Genomic DNA, 20,472 nt, shown 5'->3' on the forward strand with positions numbered 1-20,472 from the left:
TGATGGATCTGGCCACCACTGTGTGCGTGACTGCATGGGTCGTTTCATACCTCTCTAAAACAGCCACTGGGAGGTGGCAAGAACTGAATAAGGCTCCTGAAGTGTCTGGAGATGTCTGAATAACCACAGAGGTATTATTTCAATCAGCAAAATATCCAGTGAACAACAGAGGGCCCTGTAACTCAAAAAAATCATCGCAGGAAACAGTTTGATTTTTCATGGGCCAGTTGAAAGGACCAGGGAAATTTGCTTCCAACCCTGAATTGTGGGCAGCAGCATGCAGCTTTGTTTTAGGAAAAACAGATATTTCCCTCTAGCAGAGGCTGTAAAAGGCCTGGTTGTCAGAGACCTTCCACAGTGGTAAGGGTGCTTGTACATGTGATGCCATTACCATGTACACATGATAAAAATGTCACTTTGGGTGGCATAATGGTGTCACACTGTACATGTGCAAGAGTTTGGGGGGTTTTAAATGAGTTTGCATCATTGTAAACTAAAGTACATCCCAATGTAGTTTAGTTTGCAATGAAGTGTTGCAGCTACCAGTCAGCTCGCTCCCCGCAACTGCGGGAGAGGTGGGCAGGCTCCGCAGAGAAAAAGGATCGGGCCCCTTGCCAAAAAAAAGGATCAGCCCCTCGCCATAACAATGACAGGAAAATAAAACCCCACTGCCTACATTAAAAACCTCTGAGCTCTGCCTGTGAAAACAATTGCAAAGCAAATGGAAGTCATACCCAAACCGCAGGCCAAGATAAGCTCAGGTAGTCCGCTTTACACCTTGATATCAAGTCCAAAGACTCTAGTTCGACTAGAGCATTTCAGTCCTCTGAAGAGTGAAGAGGGCCGTGGGCAGGAGAGACCCAGGTGTCACAAATGCCGCAGCTGATGACATGCCCTGTACTGCAGAATAACGTGAAAAATCAGAAAGACGTCTGCCAATCTGGTCTCGAACCTGGCGCTCAGCATGACCTGCAGTACGCGAGTACAGCACGGCAGCCAGGCACCTGAGCGTTCTCCGCCCCCGCTCAGAGACTACAACCCCTCTCCCCTGCACACAGGCCAAAGAGTCTCCCCCAAAAGCTGGATGCAAGCAAAGATAACCAGGCTCACTGCAAAGACTCCATGAGGTGGCGAGACTGCCGTTTCTCCTGGCAAGTCACTCCAACATTTGGGTTGACAGCTAAGAAATCACATCCAATTTCAAGGCTCAGTTTGTCTAACTTTGCCAGCTCAGCAACCTGTCATGCCCTTTCTGCCAATTCAGTAAGTTCTAGTGAGAAAGGCTGAAAGCTTCCCCCCGCCACTCAAACACGTTCTCCGTACATAAGCCAATGATCAAGTCGCCTCTTAAATTTCTCTTCCAGAAATTGAGTAAATAAAATAAATCAAAACTTTCCAGCCCTCTGCCCCATTCTATTTTACTGTGTCAGCTCAGTTTGCAAGGGCCTTAGGTAATGAAACTGCATATTCCTCAATGGTTATACTCATCTAACCATGGAGTGCGTAGGTTATAATGGATCAAAATGATATCTTTACATGGTACATTATTACATCTATAGTAATACTTTGTAGCAACACGACACACTGCACACATCCATTACTGGTGCCTTCAGGAAGAGGTATTATTATCCCCATTTTAGAGGGATGGTGCCTGATGCACACAGAAAAAAGTAATTTCTCCAAGTCTACAAAAGAAGTCCGTGGCAACAGATTTCTCTGTGCTGACACCCGTGAGTTTGAGAACGGGTGGAATTTTTTTCCCCATAGCCCACAGACAAAAAAAAAAAAAAAAAAATCACTTTAGGCTCAAACTTAAAATCTTCATTTCAGTCAGGACTCTGTTTGCCTGGCTTTATTTAATGAAAATGATAAACAGAGAAGAAAAGTGTTTTCTGTAAAAATTGCTGGTTTTCAACACAACAACATTTGTTTGGTGTTGGGTTGTTTGTTTGTTTTTAACTCAAGACAATTTAGAAATCCCAAATATTTTCAGCTTTAGGCTTCTATCTCCTGTTGTTACCCAAACATTTCTGCAGGAAATTTGGGGATGGGGCAGAGGTGCCCCTCACACTCCTGCACATGTGCACACCAACATTTCTCACAGCATAATCATTGACATTTTTCTAACCAAGGTCTAGTTTCTACACTGAATACAAGGGTGAAATTCCTTTAAAAGATTCTATATATGATTGTGCATACACCACCTTTTTTCCCTTTTCTCTTGCAAACATTCATCTGCAACACGACAAAACCAAAAGCAAAGGACTGCTCTAGCCTGGGAAGTGGAAAATGCAAAAGTAATGATAAATAAGAAAGAAAGTCATGAGTCTCTTTTTACTGTTGAATTTGAAAGAAATGCTGCAGCAAACAGCATCTCTGGTGCTGGGCATCACGGCTAAGCTTAGCAAGAGGCCCATATCTCAGTGGTGGGCTCCGCTAGTAGAGATCTCAAAGGAACTTGCACACTCAAAGGAGTCTAAAAGCAGGGCTTTGCTAGATAGGAGTCACATCAATTAAAAAATGACGTTAAATTAAAAATTTTAAAAGGCTAAATATTTGTTTTAACTGGATAGTATGAAGTCTATTTTTCATAGGCTTGTTTCTCAAAAAAACCCCAACCAACAGACACTTCCAATTCTGGCCAGACAATAAACTCTTCAAATGTCCTTTTTCACAACTAAAGGGTACCACTGAATTATTCACCAGATTGCAGCTGCCAGTGACTTAACAGTACAAATGACAAGATCTGCCGCAGATAGGCCTGTATGAGAAGCTTGCGATATGGGATGCTGTCAGCTACCCTGTACACAACCCTGGGTCGTATAGAGACGTATAGATGCTCAGGACCAGCTTGACAACATAGTGAAACAGGTCTGTATCAACCAAGGTAGAGGAAAGAGGTGACAGATAGTCAGAACTGCGATTATTCTAGTACAGTAAACACAAGGGTCTGGCATGCAGCAGGCCAGGCCTGTAATCTCACCTCTGCCCTTCAAGTAAGTCACGCCATCTCTTCCTCCTCCCATCCTTTGGCTGGTTAGAGCATCAGCTCTTAGGGCAGAAACTTGTAAACCGTAAGTACACACTGAGCCGCACCCCCGTCTTAATGGGTACAGCAATACAAATATAAGGGGAGAAAGTTAATTCTCATTAATTGAAAATGAGCGTCAGCCAAAGGTCAAACTGGAAACTTTCCATTCAAAGAGCCTTTTCCTGGGGTCGGAGCTAGTGAGCGGCTGCCAAGAGAGTCCTTCCGAGTTCCCATTTCCCTTTGTGGCATGACCCATCCATTTTGGTCCAACTGTTTTGCCACTCACAACAACTTGCAACAAAGGAAACAGGCCTGACCTTTTTCAGAGCTAACGCTCAGAGTGCAGCACTCCCTTTTCCCACCATCAGGTTTTTGTAGATATGTGTATATATTTTACAGACAGAGCTACATGACTCAGTCGCTAGTCTGACAAAAAAAGCATGACATGAGCACACGAACTGCACACATTCAAGGAAACGCCACCCAGCTGAGAATGCCATATAATTTCTTAAGCAAAATATCTCCTTTAACAACTGACGACTCATTCTCATCAACTGTTTCCTTTACCTTTCTTGCCTCCACACCCACCCCTCCACATTCTAGATCAGGCTTAAGTGGTATTTAAAATATTTAATCTTGCAACCTCCTTATAGACCCTGTCTGACCAGACTGAGTCAAGCTTCTAAGCACAAAAGCCATACTTGGCACTGAATGGGACTCATAAGGAAGTCCAAGAAAAATACCCAAGATCTCAGCACAGTTGCATCTGAAGCTAAGAAACACTCGGACTCCATGTATTAAGTCTAAAGGTCAAAAGTGCCTTTTGGACACATATTTGGACCCAAAGCATCACAACACTGAGTCAATGCAAAATCAGATAGATTGCAGTGATGTTGTACCACCAGCATAATGCCATACTGGGACATCATGCCATTTAAACTAGGACACCTTTTACGCAGCGCCCAGCTGTGCAAGGCTGTGAATCACTGCCCTACCAATTGTGTCCAGAACTGCCCAAGTTATGCCCTATTGTCCTCTGGTGCTAGCTGGGATTTTTCTGTAGCTCTTTGCTACAAACTTGTACTTTCAGAGCAGAAGGCACAGAATGCAATCCCTATAACTAAAAATGACTACAGCACCATCAATCACCCTCTGCACACAAGGTTTCAGTAACCATTCTGCAAACACAGCCTGAAACTCGCTTAAGATTTTGGAGTTACTTTCCAAAACTCGGTTATACTTCCACTGTGCCGTGGATCCAGGGCTTGCAATTTGCAAAACCACCAATTCCATGTCTGAAAAAGTTAGTAATTTTATAAGCAGTCAGAGCACAGGAATTATTCACAAACCTCCCCTAACAGGTGCTGGCCTGTTGCACCCACAGATTTCACGCCAAACTTCTGGCTGTCATAACAACCTTGGTTCACAAGAGGAAACACTGACATGGCTACCTCTGTTTCACCTTACATTCAGATTACAAGCAGCTAAGATTCAGGAGGGCAGTGGAAACCAAATATGGGGCCCAATCTAGTAGTCCTCACTCACGACAGTTTTGAGTGTATTTGTGGGGAAAGGAATTCAGGATGAAGCCTTTATTTTACTCTCCCTGGTAGTTTCAGATCTTTAATTTTTTAAGACGTTTTTATGCTTCCATGTGAAATATACATTACTGGAAGAGATCCATTATTTATCACATAGACTGACAAACACATTGCAAATGTTATGGAACAAGGCACTAAAATTAACCTGAAACCGATAAAGGCCAGTACAAATCGTCCGTAATTCCATACAGACTAGAATGAGTTTACCACTTCGCATAAAGCTTTGATTTATTGATATTTGCTTCATAACCGCTGCTTAAGTTTTAACCTCCCGTATCAGATGCGCTTGCTTAAACTTTGTAAACTTTAGAACAAGCTTGTTTATCTTTAAAAGTCTATCTGCATCCATCTTAATTCTGGAGTCTAGACATTAATTAAGCATCCTAGCATTCAAAATACGAATGGGAAACAGTGTGTTTAGCTGGTCAGTCTGCATTATAGGCTACTTACCATATTGTCCTTGTACATACCTAGGATACAGAACACGCTTCCCCCTCCCGAAGGAGGGAAAGGGATGTGCCCGAGGTCTTCCAGGAGTGCAGTGGCAGAGCTGGGGGAGCCTGCCTCTCTGAGTACAAAGTAAGACCCCGATTCTGAAAACTTACACCCCTTGGGCAGTAGGTAAGCAGACTGAACAAAGAATAGGGGAACTGAGGTATGGCATTCCCATTAATAGGGAAGAAAGGCACCCACGAAATATACCCCAGACCCGAGCACCAAAATCTGGGCCCTTCCCCAGAGTGACAATCTGAAGACATTCACGCCTGTTAAGAAACTGAAGAGACCCCAGGCAGAGACTCTCCAGGTGTGTCTAGTTAACAAGCCTATTCTGCACCTGGCTGACAAGAGTTTCCCCAGAGCCAGAACTACACCCGACCAATAAGTCTGAATGCTTCCCCCCCGGCTTGAACTAAGACAGCAGATGATTTAAACTGCTCTAGGCATTTGTTACCCCACCACCATTTGGAGATGCACAACTGCAATTCAAGCTGATGGGGTGAGAGAGACAGGGGCACTGAACAAACCATCTGTCGGCTTGTTCCTACCTTGCTCTCAAGCCTGAAAGAAAGATGTGTTTCGTTTGCTATGCACAGCACAGGATCCAACCTTGCTTGGAGAGTCCAGGTCCATCAACCCCAGGGGAGCTGGACAAGCTGCCCCAGCACCAGGGTGCTGGCCAAACTCTACCTCTGAGCTGCTGGAAAGGGGGAGGGGGAAACCACCACCACCGTCCCCAACACTTCTTCATTGCAAGGGGAGCATTTCCTTCAGCAACAAGATTGCAACGGGCCCTGCAAATGCCCCCTCCACCCTTACGGGGATGGGACTCTGCGCTGCCAGTGCTGCAGAGACCCAGGCCCAGCATGCACAGGGGGCTGCTGAGCATCAGGCGCGTTTGCAGGCTCTCTAATGCGGCGCTGCGGGGTGGGGGGCAGCAGGTCGCAGCGAGGCCCGGCACCTGGCTCACCTGCCCGGGGCTCCCCGGCCACGCACCCGCGGTGCCCTCTAGCGACAGGCGCGGGGAAGCGTGGGGACGGGCTGGACCTGGGGCAGGGCAGGGCAGGGCGGAGGGAGGCTGCTGCAAGTGCCCCCTCCCCTCCTCCAGCGCCCCCGGGCCCAGGCGCCCTGCAGACCGTGCCCCTCTTCACTCTCATTCGGGGTTTCTTTCCACTTGGGGTTGTTTGCTTTTTCCCTACAGGAAACCCTTAGAGCAACCGTTGTGTTGCGAAGAGCTCGGGGAGGCGGCAGAAGGGCTTTACCCTTGACACGGGTTCCTCCTTGACATCTCTCGTCGGGAAGCGGGCGCACGCCCAGCGGGGCCAGCCTGGCTCCTTCCCCATGTTGTCTTCACCCTCGGGCACGCCTGGTCAGAGGCAGCGAGGCTTGGATGGGGCCTCACGTCTAGCCCGCCCTCCTGCGTCGGCCTCCCAGGGCACCCCGTCCGTCTGTTCCCCGGGCGAGCCGAAAGCGGCTTTTGTGACGGCCGGGGCCCTTGCTCCGCTGCCCGCCCTCCTTCCTGTCCTCAGGATCCAGCGGGGGTCGAAAGAGGACGGAGCCGGACCGCTCTGGTGGTGACCAACCGCACGCAGCACACGGAGCAGTGGGCTCCAGCTGCAGCAAGGCAAGTCGAGGCTGGATGTTAGGAAGAAGTTGCTCACTGCGAAGATAGTCAGGCCAGGCAACAGGTCACCCAGAGAGGGGGACTCCCCGGCCTCGGAGGTGCTGAAGAGAGAGCAGGCGACGGCGCCTCACGGAAGGCAGCGGGGCAGGCCCGGGCGGAAGCTTCCGGAAGCCTCGGCAGAGGCCCCCGCGTCCCCTCAGACGCGCTGCCCTCGCTCCCGGGGATACGGCGCCCCGCGGCCCCTCCGAGCCCCAGCGCTCCCGCAGCACGGTCCCTCAGGAGGGCCGGGCCCTGGGCACAGTCGGAGCCGTGGCGCTGGGGGAGCAGGGCGGGTGCTCGGGGCAGAAGACTCCGAGCCAGGCCGGGCGGGCGGGAGAGGCCGGGCAGGCCCGGCCCCTCGGGAGGGGACTCCTGGCTGCCGTCGTTGCCGCCATAGAGACGCGTCCCGGGCTGGAGGAGCGGGCCATGCAAGCGGCGCGGGGCCCGCGGGGCGCTGCCGGGCGGCGGCGGGGGAAGCAGCAGCAGAAGACGCGGCTGCCTGCGGCAGGGCGGGGGGGCGACTGCCCCCCCGCCTCAGGGGAGACGGGTGAGCTGGGCCGCATGCCCCGCTCGGCTGGGCGCGGGTGCAGGACACGCCGGGGCCTTGCCCCCTCCTCGTGCACGACATGGCGTGGGCGTGCCAGCCCCGGCTCGGCCCCCGCTCCACGCGCGGGGGATCGGTACAATCAGACTCAGAGACTCACCGAGTGGGAAGGGACCCGGACGGGTCATCGAGTCCGACCCCCGCCACGGGCAGGAAGGAGCGCTGGGGGTGCAGGGGTCATGAGACCCCAGCCGGTGCCTGTCCAGTCTCCTCGTGAAGACCCCAGGGAGGGTGAGAGCACCCCCTCTCTGGGGGGCCTGTTCCAGGCCCTGGCCACCCTTACCGTGAAGTAGTTCTTCCTAATATCTGCCCTAAACCTCTCCTCCCTCAGCTTGTGGCCATTGTCCCGGGTGCCTCCAAGGGGGCCCTGGGGAACAGACTTCCCCCGAGTCCCTGCTGCTGGCCCCTGATAAGGCTGTAGCAGCCACAAGATCCCCCCTCAGTCTCCTCTTGCGGAGACTGAAGAGATCCAGGTCCCTCCGCCTCTCCTCACAGGGCTGGCCACGGAGGCCCTCAGCCACACGCGTGGCCTCCTCTGGACCCTCTCCAGGCTCCCCGCGTCCCTCCCGACGTGCGGCGCCCAGAGCTGGATGCAGGACTCCAGCCGCGGCCCGACCGGCGACGCGAGACCTCTCTGGACCGGCTAGTGCTGCCCCTGTTGATGCAGGACAGGCTGCAGTCGGCTCTGCCTGTTGCTTCGTCGCATTGACGACTTGTATTCATCCTGGAGTCAATCCTGGCTCCAAGATCCCTCTCTGCCTCTGTGCTGCCGAGAGGGGCAGCCCCGAACCTGTAACCGTAATGCTGGCTCCCTCTGCCCAGGTGCAGCACCCTGCCCTTGTCCTTGTTGAACCGCGTCCTGTTCAGATCCCCCCGCTTCGCCAACCTCTCCAGGTCTGCCTGGATGCGGTCCCTGCCTGCCGGTGCAGTCACTTTCCCCACAGCTTGGTGTCATCGCCCATGTCGCTAATGAAGATGTTGAACAGCACCGGCCCAGGGACCGAGCCCTGGGGGACTCCACTGCCCACGCCCCCCAGGTCGACATCGACCCGTCCACCCCCCCCCTCTGGGGGCGCCCCTGGAGCCAGTCTGCCACCCGTGTGACCGTGCGTTCGCCCATGCCGCAGCCCCTCCGCTTGCCCACCAGAACTGGGGGGGACGCTGTGTCGAAGGCCTTCTGGAAGTCCAAGAAGACGACATTGACTTCCTCCTTCCCATCTCAGCTCTTTGTTAACTGGTCATAGAAAGAGACCAGGTTGGTCAGGCAGGATCGGCCTGGCACGAACCCATGCTGGTTACCCCTCAACATCAGTAGGTCCGCCCGGACTCGCCTTACCCGCCCGGCAAGAGAAAATGGGACAAGGCAGCACTGCCGGATGAGGCCCTAAGTGACATCCGGCTATAAGAGGCCCCATATGAGAAAAATAATCCACGAGAATGGATTTTCATGAAATTTTAAGATGAATTACTGTTATTTCTGCACAAAGATATGGACTCAGTGTGAATAACAGCTGCGGAGCCATACGCAGGTCTGGTTTTTTGTCACGTCACAATGAAAATGTCCAGGTTTTTTATTTGGAGGCCCCTTGTATTGTGGGGCCCTAAGCTGGAGTTTAAGTGGAATAAGCCCAAATGGGGCACTGGGACGAGGAGGCATCCTTCAGCCAGGGCAGCGGAGAGACGGGAGAGCAGGTGCCGTTATCCCAGGGAAGAATTGGAGATAGAAACGCTGGTTCAGTTCATAGATGTCATGGCCATGAGGGCTGGAAGGGACCTCGCACGGTCATCAGATCCCGCCCCCTGTCCAAGGCCAGATCGTCCCGTAAGACGAGCACCCAAACATTGAAAGAACAGCCTGGTGGCCCAGGCCTCTTTTACTGACAGTCACTTTTTAGAAACATACCTACCTTTTTGTGGGGGAAAATACACACACACACACACACTAGGAGGGCATGTCACTACCTCCCATAGGCAGTAGGAGGCATAAGACACCTGTCAAGGACTAGGCTGTTTCACAGATAGACTGCTAGATTTGGGGAGGTTGCAAGTATGAGGAGGCTTTCTTTCCCTGCACTAACGAGTTGCTTTGGGTAAATGTGATATTTTTTATTAGACCAGCTAAACAGTTGGGAAAATTGGGGTGTTTTGCAAGTTTTCGGGTACAAAGCACAGGAAGCTTTGGGTAAATGCATTTAAGATTTTATTGGCATGAGTCAAACTGGTCAGAGTTGGACGCTGCTGTTTTATCAACCAGGGCACCGATTCCTCTCCAAACTTGCTCATGGGGGAGGAGTCGCTTCCACCAGGCACAGATCTCTCTGGTCCGCTCTGCTTGTACAAGGGCTGTTAACTGGTTGTATGAGACTTCTTTGGAGGTGAAGCACGCCACTTGCACTATGAAAGGATCAGAGCTTAAAAAAATAAAATAAAAAACCTCAGAATAAAACATGCAACTTCCATTTTTTTTAAAAGAGCACTGATTTTACAAGAGTTTGGGTAAATATGGCTGGAAGCTGAAGCCTAAATGGAACAAGTGTTTAAAACAATAGTGCCAGCATAGATTACAAGAGAGGTGGTGTGAGCTTTTCGCTAGCTGTTTAACTGGGGGCACACGTTAAAATGGGAATTCCACTTACTTACATTGGGTAACAAACTTCCAAAATATCCCCCCCACTCCCAATTTGGGGCTGCTAGCTCCTTCACACAAAGACCCTCTCTTTTACACATGGGTATTAAAACACAGAAACCCCTGAATGGCATTCAAATGATGGTAGGACAAAGGTTTCTCATTTTAGTTTCTACCAGGCTTTTTTTTAAAAAAAAAAAACAACAACTTCCTCTTTCCTCAAACTGTTTATGACATATGACATTGGCACTGAAAAAAACCCCAAGTGCACAAAACTATTTAAAAAAAAAAAAATCTTAATGGTCCTTTTGATCCAATGAACAGGATGCTGGTGGAGATATGCTATTAATATGGTGAAATCCTGCATAGCTGTACTGTTCTACAACGTGCTTAAGTGCTCAGCTAGACACCTCTTTCTCCTCAAGCAGGAGTTTTTATGCTGTTCATGTGGTGTTGAAAATCTGGTTCCTGGATGATGCACCTGTGCTGGGTATCATGGGCTTGGGTCTGTATCGGTCACGTTCCAGAAGAGCAGTAAAGTTGTGAGCGGCAGTGGCAGCGATGTGTGGAAGGTTTCTGTTGATGGTATTTCTCGTTGCAGCACATAAACATCATGGGAAAAGCAGGAAGCAGCAGCAGCAAACCCAACTGCTTGAAGTTTCACGTCTCAGCAAGAATACTGGCCTGACCCCAGACCCTTCAAAGGGAATTCAGCCTGCTGCAGAAATGAACACGTTTGTATTACCAACTTCCACCATTTCAAGCTCTAACCAAGCAGACCAGGACCTCTCTGACCAGGTCAATGACAGCCTGCGATGGGATGGAGTTTTGGAGGATCCTGCTGCCGAGGAAGAAAGGCTGCGCATCTATAAGCTGAACAGAAGGAAACGTTACGAGCTGTATATCCAACAGCACCTGCCCAAAGAATCTCATCCGACTCCCGAGCATTCCTCTTCACCGCAGTGCGCAGCTCCGAATGCAGATGAGCAAACAGGAAGGGTGGAGGATTCCTCCAGCTCCTATATTCAGGGAGGCAAAGGTGACACATTCCTGATAACTGAGCAAGTTACCAGTATCTGAGCTGTAATCTGCAGCCAGCCCAGTATTTCTCAGGAAACTGTAAATCATCACGGTGTGTTTTTGTGAGCGCTATACAAGGGACCTTTGTTCAAGGCACCGTTTGATTAATTTCCCATGCCTGCAGATTGCTTGTTTTTCTTGATGTACATGTGCCATGTTCAAATTAACCTTTTAATAAAAGTTACTTGAAAGGTGGCCAGCAAACCATTCTTTCAATGGCTTTATTAAAAGTGCTACTTTCCATAACACCGTATCCTAACATACTCCCTTTAACTCGGGGGTAGGCAGAATGTGGCCCACGGGCTGGATGCAGCCCACCAGGCCATTCTATCCAGCCCGCAGGGCCCCTAAACAATTTAGAAAAGTAATATTTATCTGCCTGCCCCAGCTGCCTGTCATGTGGCCCTCGATGGCTTGCCAAAACTCAGTGAGTGGCCCTCCACCCAAAATAATTGCCCACCCCAGCTTTAACTGCTCATAGGGTGTCTGTAAGCAATAGCCATTGGATTATCTCAGTGTTCTCCAGACCAAAAAGCATGAATCCTCACAACGACTCAGGAAATAGGCAAGTATTAGGAAATATGACCATATTGCAGATGGGAAAATTGAAGCTGAGAGAACCTCCTGGACTTGATATGATGCACAGCGACATTTCCCATAGGGCCAGCTGCAGAATGACAAGTGAGGTCCTCAACACTTGGCTTGCTCTCTCAGTGCGAGATGGTACTAGCTTGTAGTTATGAAAGCTCATTGTATGGGGCCTAGAGCCAGAAATTTAGGTGAGAAACAAGAACACGCCCAAACTGAGTATCTCCCGGGCAGCAGGGCTGTTCTGGTCAGGATGCTGATTGCATTGGGGAAGTGGCTCTGGAGCATCCAGCTACAGGTCCACTTGGCCAACAGGAATGAAGAAAACCTCATTCCTGTGCCATGCCACTGACACCCACCTTTCCCCACCTCCAGTACCATCTCCCATACAGACATTCAGCAACCATTTTTTACCCATTCAAATAAAATTAAAAAAAACCCCACCACCAGCCAAGGGCAGACTGAAGGCAAGACGCTAGATAGCGGATTTGAGTGTCTGAAGACACAGGACATTTATGTCACTTCCCTCAGGCATTCAGAAACGTATCCCTTTGACTTTAAAATATTACTCAATCCCTGTTTGTCGTTCAGAAGGGCTCTTTCGAATAAGGCTCTGCTGCTTCACTTAGTATTGTCACTCTGTACGATACCCTAGTGCCATTGCCTCTGATTGGCAGCATAGTGCCACAGGCGCTTTCGCGATGGCGGGGGGTGCTCTGTAACTGTTTCAAGGCTCCCTAGATTCCAATAACGTCGTTACACACGAGTCAAGGGCTTTTGCAAATGAATAGGCAAATGAGCGAAAAAGTAAACAAAAAGCCTGTTATGAATTGATGAACTGGTGCCCCAGTGCGTCGTTCCCACGCTTCCAGCAATATGACAAACAAAATCCACAGGCCTGGAAATTCATAAGTATTTAACAAGACATTACGCATCGAGGCAGATAAGATCATTTTTCTCCCAAAAGACTAGCCTGTCACACTCTATTATTTTTAAAGTTCAGCACGTAACAAAATCTAACCACGATTGTATACCACAGCCGCCACCTTCACATCTAAGCACCTGAACAGTCCACTTTTAAAATCATTAGTAAAAAAAAAAAGAGTTTTATCCAAGTACTCGGTGCTTTTGAAAAGGACATGGGCTTCATGTGAGGAACGTGCCCAAGTACCCCTCAGAAACCATCTCTTTAAGAATAAAACCGTACCAGATGCGAGAGTCAAATGCCTGCTGGAAAGGATTTTCAGTTGTCTTAAGGGCATGTTTTCAAGTGTTTTAATAAACTGATAAAGCCATCACGTTTGTATTACATTTTTATGGGCCATTTTATACTTGCAATGGCTTACTAGAAAGTTTAACAACAGAAAGGTTTGATAGAAGGGAGACAACGGGGGAGCTAAGGTCTGTTGGATATAATAGATCTTTATTTCTAGGTAAATAGTATAATAAATTATACCTTAAACTTCCAAGTACCCACCACTGGCCTCAGTAACAGCTCTCAGCCAGCAAGCGCTGCACAGATGAACCAGCCATTCGTGACACCATTTTGCATTCAAAACCAATCGCTAGCTGATCAGGCTCTGATTGAGAGACAGACTCCCCTTGAATTACAGTTTTCAGATAATTTATTATTAGTGAAATGAAAAAAAAAAGCAAGCTGAAAACGAGGGGCGAGAAACATCGCAGACGTCAGAAGACATCTGGCACAGTGGTCGCTGGGGCTTTGCAAACCAAGTAACATGAGCGATTTTGAAAAGGCATCCATCCTCCACCAATTAAAACCTTTCAAAAGTACACAGAGAAATCGTTTGTTTTAAAAACAGGTGTTTGAACACGTGACACAATGTGAGGTCCTTTTGATTTCTGATTTACCTAGAAACAAGGAATGGTTCCAAGTCTGAAGAACACCTCTCTCCGGCTCACGGGGTAGCGATACCAAAGCAAACCGGGGACCCGATCCGTTTCATCATCCTATCTCCACAATGGTTGTTTCAAGAGGAAGGTGCCAGAAACCACAAAGCAAGCAGTTATCAAATACCCCTGCCCATGGGAAAGCTTTGTCCTGAACTCTTCCTCACACTCAGAGCCTAGAGCACACGCTTCCCCTGATCGACAGCGCTTTTAGGAAAGATTTCAGGAATGATCTCAGAGTAAACCTGTTTCGTGCAGAACAGGATCAATACCTCTGGTGCTAAGCTCTCGCTGCTCACTACAGTCGTTCTTGAGCGACTTGTTCCCCAATTCACCGGGGTGAATCATGTCACAATCGGATTCGTCCCACCCACAGTCTCTTATGGACCCGGCTGGTCAACCTCAGCCTCCCACACCTCCCCTGGAAGCATTTTAGGAAGTCTGGTTTGTGGAGCAGGTAACACAGATGAAAGAAACAACTGATTCCAATGAATAAATAAGTAAAAAGCAAAACAGAACCCCCAAACCAACCCAAGTCCTCCTCCCCCTGTTGTGCTTTCAGTCCCATGATTCCTTTCAGCTCACACCACTACTGCAATACAGGATACCCCCCCTCCCCTTGCCTTTCCTAACACTTGCATGAACAAGTTTACTGCAGCCGTCTCCAGCCAAGACAAATTCTGCCCTCCTTGCTAGTGCAGATGAAATCCATTCACCCTTACGTTTGTTCTCCACACCACTCCCCTTCTTGGAGGCAGACTTCAGGCTGGCTGGCACTCTACTGAAGAGCGACTGACCTCCCTTGGGGGCCTTTCAGGACACACGAAGAAGGCAAGAACAGGTCCCTACGGAGTTTGTCCCAGGCTGCTGCACTACAGCAAAAAACAGCAGCCACGCTTTCCACAGCAGCTGCTTTCCACACTCCTCTCCTTTCTTTCAACACAGAAATGACAATTTTGTAGATTTAGAAATGTGCATGTGTGTAAAAGGCTAACACAGATAGTGGCGGAGCAGTCTCAGCATATATGGGTCGCTTCTTCCCTTTTCTCCTCCCGGGATTAACTGCTTTCTTGCTGAAAGGCACTCTGGTTTGGTCCAGCAGGGTGGCTATCCCATCCCACTGTCCTGGTTGATGGAAAGCACAGAGTTGCACGGAAAAGGCCAACGGAAAGCAGAGGCTTAGCAGTGGATCTAGCCAGTGGAAAGTCCAGCATTTCTTCTGTTGCAACCATCTTCCTTGCACGTGACTCACAGCTCCCCCCAAAGCAATTATTAGCTTCTTGGGTTGTGGATCACCAAATTTCTGCCTCCTCTGTCAGCCCTTGCTGGCAGAGTGGATTTTCTGAAATTCTCCCTGTGGCTGCTCCACGAGGGCTCACAACAAGCAGGGACTGGTTTCTTTGGCTTCTACTTTCTCCAGGCCTCACTTCACAAACTTCAAAGCTACCCGGGGATGATTTTCTGCTTGGCATTCACCACTGCGCATTTCAGGGGGTACCAGCAAACTCTAGTGCGTGGCACCGAGAAGTACAGGGTTGCACAATCCTGCAGCTCTGTGAACTAACGGAGAAGTTTTGTAAGGTTGTGCAGATGGGGAGCCTGGAAAATATATAGCCTGGTGCCCTTTACGTGCCGGCTGCCCCGTGCTGCACAAGCAGCTTAACTCTTGCTCTGACTAAAACTCCTTCGCTCCTCCTCTATTTAAATTAAAAACCAGGCATCGGTTCATCTAGAAAATATTAGGTGGGGGGGGAATTGCTTAAATATAAAACTCTGGATTTTTCCATCTATTAAAATATTCTAGAGAATTTCAGGATTTGCTGTTTTTATTATGAAAGACCAAGTCCTGTGATCAAAAGTGAAGTAGGTGATGGATTGTTGTTTTCAGGCGAGAGCTATATTTTTGCAGCAAAAGTGAACGGCTGCTGTTTTTACACCTCGCCGTGAAGAGTCAGGTATACTTTTCCAGGTGGTAGCCACTGTTCCATGAGAGAGAGAATAATTTTTCCTCTAGCGACACATTTCCCTTATTTTTCCCTGACTACCGCACTGCGGCAGGAGGGGAATCTGCAGCTGTAAAGGCAGAAAAGCCGATACCTTAGAAAGCTAAATTCCCATAGAAAAATAAGTGCAGGCCATTTTGATACTTAAAGCTGTGCTTATGAGCCAGGACAGAGGTAGCGACAGATAAGGTTCCCTTGGACGGACTGGGCAGCGAGAGCTTTTACCCATTTTAGCTATCGGAGAGCTAGTACAGTACAGGATAGAGACCGGGACGGATCGCAGCGAGCGAGACAGAGGCCGCTCAGCAACCATCCAGGAGGCAATCGCTCCCAGCGCATTCAGACGACTCCAGCTCTACGCTGGACAAGAACCGGCGCATGGCCTTCCGGCAGTTGTAATCCAGCGTGGTGGTGAACACAGTCTTGGTGTGCTTGGGGTACACGATGGTGGTGCTGCTGAAACGGAGGGGCTTGTTCCGCGGCTCAAAGCGCACCTCGGACTTGTAGCTGCGCCACGTGCAATCCGGGATGCAGATGACGGTCTGGCTGCAGGCGGACAGGCCTAGCCCCATGGGCATGTAGATATCGTCGATGAAGTGCTTCTCCGAGTCGTACGTGACGGAGGAGGTGTACCTAGAAAGCACGAGAGACACCCGCGTCAGCGCCACTTAGTGCTCGCTGGGAGTCGCGCTCTTGGCAGGCCCCTTCCGGAAGCAACGTGGGGAGGGCACAGGCCTGGGGCCCAGCCCCTGGGTCACCTCAAGAGCTGCTTGCCTCTGGGACCAGTGTCCCCAGCTTGGAAATGGCAAGCGTTTCAAAATCTACAGACAAAACGAGCTATGAGGATCTGCTCCCCTGGTCAAAAAAGAAAAGAAACCATCTTTCCACCGACTCTTTACCCTCTCATTCAGGGGGAAAAAAAAAAAGCAGCCCCTCCATCTCCTCCACCCCACCTTACATTTGGACTGCACCCACCCCATCCAGGCACCGGGCTATGTCCCATCTCCTTTCCCACCGGACTTTCCGGGCTCCCGCAGTTCAGCCAGCTGAGTCCGGGGGGGCTGAGACAACAGTTCTGGAGTGCAGGTGCCTGTTGCCAGGTGCCAGGGCTCCCACTGAGACTGGACAAGCGGACTTTGGTAAACGCTAACGAAGCAGGCACCATCTCCTGCACTCCTACCCCTCCCGAGCCCAGCAGGAGAGTTCCCCCCTCTCGACATGGGAGCATCATCCAAGATAAGCTCCTTTGTAGCCGTAAGAAAAACCTCCCGTAGGCAGAAAAACATTACAGTAGTAAGTTGAGTATTTCCAACATGAAGAAATGCCTGGTTCTGTCACGCGAGACAGGAGCCACGGCCTGCGCGCACGGCACAGGGAAAGCACTCTTTCCCACGCCAGCATACTCGGAGCTGGGTGTGCTCAGCTCCAAACAAAAGGCAGCAGTTTGCCCCTGTCCCAGTATCAGAGTCCCCGATCGCTCTGCCTGTTCGCCGTGGGCTGGAACAGGCAGAGACTTGGGACCTTTGTCCCTTTCCAGTTTTGATCCAAAGAACGACTCACGTGCTCTAAACTGGCACGCTGCGGTCAAAAAAAGTAAAAATAAAACTCCACCCCTCCAACTAGGTGCCTTTCCCTCCGGTTCCCAAGATCACCGCGGGTTGGTAAGAGAAAAAACATCTGCTGCAAAACCACCGGCTTGGGAACGTGGCGCTCCTGCCCCCTAATAAAACAATCTCTCAGGTCGTTACCCCTTCTGAAGATCTTCCCTTGTGATTACCGGCCCAGAGATTAAGCAGAATTTAGCAGCCCTACAAACGAACTAGAAAGCATCCTAAGGCGAGATGAGCAGAGCCATCCCCGGAAAAGCCTTTCGCATGGGCGACGGGGACTCAGCGCGGCTGCAGGGGCAGAGGAGAACCAGCGCGACGAAACGCAGCTCTCCTCTCAGGTGCCGACGGCAGCCCCACGGTTACCTGACTTCCTTCGGCGGTACCGGGTCAAGCTCGATGCCTTCTCCGAAGGACAGCGGCCAGAGCCGCGGGGGGCCGCTGGAGAGCAGGGGGCTGGGGGAGAACACGGGACTCTGCAGAAGTGCAAAGAGACGCCCTTTAACACGGCCCCGCCGAGGGGCACACCGCGCCCGCCGCAGCGCTGCCGACTTCCGCGAGGCCGCTGAGCCCTCGCCCCCCGGCCCCCGCTGCGACTCCCCGCGCCCGGCTAGCGGAGACCCGCGGGGCAGCCCGGAGAGCCCCCCGCCCGCAAGGCCTCTGGCGGGCCCCGGGGCAGCGCTGCCCTCCCGGGAGCCGGCTCCCTCCAGCCTCACCGGCTCGGGCTCGGGGGCCCCGGGCGGCGGCCGCGGCCAGGGTCCCGGGCCGGGGCCGGGGCCGGGGCCGGGGCTGGGCGGCAGCCCCGAGTCCGGGCTGTCCAGCGCCCGCTCGCCGCGCCGCTTCGTGCCCGGCAGCGCCGCCGCCGCCGCCTGCAGGCTCAGGCGCCCCACCATGGCTCCCGCGCCGCCGCCGCCGCCGGCCGCCTCACTCCGCGGGGCGGGCCCGCCGCCCCGCCCCGCCCCGCGCCGGAAAGAGGGCGGGTTTATTAAAAAGCCAAACTTTCTTTCTTCTTTTTTCCCCCCCAACTGTCAGAGGAGCGCGACGAGGCGAGGCGAGGCGAGGGGCGGCGCGCGGGAGCCGGGGCAGGCGCCTCTCCCCGCCCAACCGCCGGGGCCGCCGCTGCGGGGGAGGGCGCGCCCGCCCGCGGGTAGATGCGGGGCTACGGCGCGGCTGACAGGCGGGGCCGGGAGGGCTCAGGGCCGGCCCGGCCCCCGCACGCAAGCGGGAAACCAGCCCGAGCAGGGCGGTGCGCCCCCGCCCCCGCCCCGGCGCCTCTCGCCGAGAGGAGGAAGGCGCTGGCGGCCCGCGGCTGCCCGCCAGACCCGCAGCCCGGCCCCTCGCCGGCAAGGACGGACGTGCAGCGCGGGGCTGCCACCCCCACCCCCACCCCCACGTGAAATGATCTCCAGCGTGGGCCCCGCCCCACTTCGCGCACCGCGGGCGCTGAGTCCCTGGAGAGCAACTCCCCCCGCGCACAGGCACGCCCCGGCTTTCATCACCTTGGGAGCGGGCTTAGCTCCGAAGGCAAACACCGAGCCGTTGTTTGCCCGTGACACCGCGCCTGCCACCGCCTGCAAGAGCTCTTATTTATCTTAGGAGGTGCCACATTTTTTAAACCCATAAAGGCGTCGTAAAGCAGAGGCCTGGGCCCTGGGCGCACGGTGGCCCGATGCGCCAAAGTCAACCCCCAGCTTTAAGCGGTTTGCATTCGCCTCATAGAAAATCTCAGCAGTGCTGCTGGAAACAGCACAGCCCCAAAGGAGACCGAGCCATCCCTGCTGGAGCAGCGTGCTGGGGCCTGCCGCAGCTTCACGCCTTCCCAGGGTGCGTAAGGAGACGACTGGGTACAATTTCTCTTTCATTTCAGCAATCTCTGGGTTTTTGAGTCGTCTGACAACGCCCCTGGCTGTATGCTGCACGTGCCAAGAGGCCAACCTCCAAGGCCCTTAGGTGGGCATCTTGCAGCTCTTCCGCGCAGACTTAACAGTACTCGTTGGAGTGGTGCCCCCGTCAGCCACGTCCGCAGCTGCAGGGCAGGGCCTGGTCGGATTTGTCCCCGCGCAGAAGCTGCACGCATCATCCTCCCCGATCGAGCTCAGCGGGTGCAAGCCCCTTCACAGACACATTTGTACCCGTCTAAAACTGGTCCCAGCAACTGAGCTGGCTCCTGTCCAGGTGCAGGCTGAGACCATGCAACCTGGGTTTAAACCGGTGTGAGAGTTTCATAGTTTCTAGGGTTGGAAGGGACCTGAGCAGATCACCTAGTCCGACCCCCTGCCATGGCAGGAAAGAGCACCGGGGTCAAACGACCCCGGCAAGGTGTACATCTAGCCTCCTCTTAAAGCCCCCCAGGTAGGAGCCAGCACCACTTCTCTTGGAAGCTGGTTCCAGACCCTAGCCGCCCTGACCGTGAAGTCGCGCCTCCTGATGTCTAATCTGAATCTCCCCTCTGCCAGCTTGTGACGGTCACTCCTGGTCACTCCTGGCAGTGCTCGGGGGAACAGGGACTCCCCCAGTGCCTGCTGCTCCCCTCTGACTAGTCTGTAACAGGCCACGAGATCCCCCTCGGCCTTCTCCTGTGGAGGCTGAACAGGTTCAGGTCCCGTCGCCTCTCCTCATAGGGCCTGCCCTGCTGCCCCCGACCATGCGAGTGGCCTCCTCTGGACCCTCTCCATGGTGTCCACGTCCCCCCTGAAGTGCGGCGCCCACAGCTCGAAGCTTAACTGCTTGAACTGAGCTGCTGTCATTAACCCAGTGCATCTCGATGTACAGATGTCACGGAAAACCTTCCCTGGAAGAACCGGCCCCACATCGCCAGCACTCTGCCCATCTAATTGCATTTTTGAGTGGCTGCCGCAACCGAGGCAGAGATGAAGGGGTGGAGGAGAACAAGGACGCAGAGGGAACGGGCTCCAACTCCTGTATTGCTAGGGAGGCTAATGGAACAGCTGAAGGAAAATTCTAATTAAATAATCACGCCGCATCATCAGATTCAATGGGGAAAGACAACCTTTGCTGGCAGCCAAAGCAAACACTTTGCTGTACAGTAAGACACAGTCTGGCCTGATGGGTGCAGCACAAGTGAACCCAAGCCCTGACAAAGAATTTCTCTGCTACCCCCAAATTAAAAGCAGAACCAAGCCTTCAGCCATAGGCGTCTGTGGTTTGCAGCTATGCTCGGCTGGGAACTCCGGATACTTCCTTGAGGAATTTACATTCCTTTGAAGAACTACTGCTAGGTTGTTTGTCTTCACAGCAAA

General features: G+C 52.1%; 2 protein-coding genes across 2 annotated transcripts; one reads left to right on the forward strand and one right to left on the reverse strand.

Annotated features, from left to right (window-relative positions):
* The first annotated feature begins 6,860 nt into the window (after positions 1–6,860).
* On the forward strand, positions 6,861–12,398 carry LIAT1 (ligand of ATE1). Its single transcript, XM_090025517.1, has 2 exons — positions 6,861–7,340; positions 10,625–12,398. The coding sequence occupies exons 1-2, from the start codon at positions 7,220–7,222 to the stop codon at positions 11,101–11,103; spliced, it is 600 nt and encodes a 199-aa protein (XP_089881643.1). The 5' UTR covers positions 6,861–7,219; the 3' UTR covers positions 11,104–12,398.
* Positions 12,399–12,593: 195 nt separating this feature from the next.
* RFLNB (refilin B) lies at positions 12,594–18,551 on the reverse strand. The gene is made up of 3 exons (XM_090025516.1): positions 17,929–18,551; positions 17,579–17,688; positions 12,594–16,238 (listed from the first exon to the last, which is right to left on the reverse strand). Exons 1-3 carry the CDS (start codon positions 18,103–18,105, stop codon positions 15,908–15,910), a joined length of 618 nt encoding a protein of 205 aa, XP_089881642.1. The 5' UTR covers positions 18,106–18,551; the 3' UTR covers positions 12,594–15,907.
* Positions 18,552–20,472: the final 1,921 nt, after the last annotated feature.

Source organism: Crocodylus siamensis, chromosome 13, assembly GCF_052110815.1.
Source record: "Crocodylus siamensis isolate JL-2025a chromosome 13, ASM5211081v1, whole genome shotgun sequence".
Classification (NCBI taxonomy): domain Eukaryota; kingdom Metazoa; phylum Chordata; order Crocodylia; family Crocodylidae; genus Crocodylus; species Crocodylus siamensis.

Excerpts from the sequence above, each read along its gene's own strand:
- LIAT1 (XM_090025517.1), top strand. The coding sequence starts at position 7,220 with ATGCAAGCGGCGCGGGGCCCGCGGGGCGCTGCCGGGCGGCGGCGGGGG. Across the intron at positions 7,341-10,624 it reads CCCCGCCTCAGGGGAGACGG|CACATAAACATCATGGGAAA; the intron begins GTGAGCTGGGCC and ends TTCTCGTTGCAG.
- RFLNB (XM_090025516.1), bottom strand. The coding sequence starts at position 18,105 with ATGGTGGGGCGCCTGAGCCTGCAGGCGGCGGCGGCGGCGCTGCCGGGC. Across the intron at positions 17,689-17,928 it reads GGGCCCCCGAGCCCGAGCCG|AGTCCCGTGTTCTCCCCCAG; the intron begins GTGAGGCTGGAG and ends GCACTTCTGCAG. Across the intron at positions 16,239-17,578 it reads GTACCGCCGAAGGAAGTCAG|GTACACCTCCTCCGTCACGT; the intron begins GTAACCGTGGGG and ends CGTGCTTTCTAG.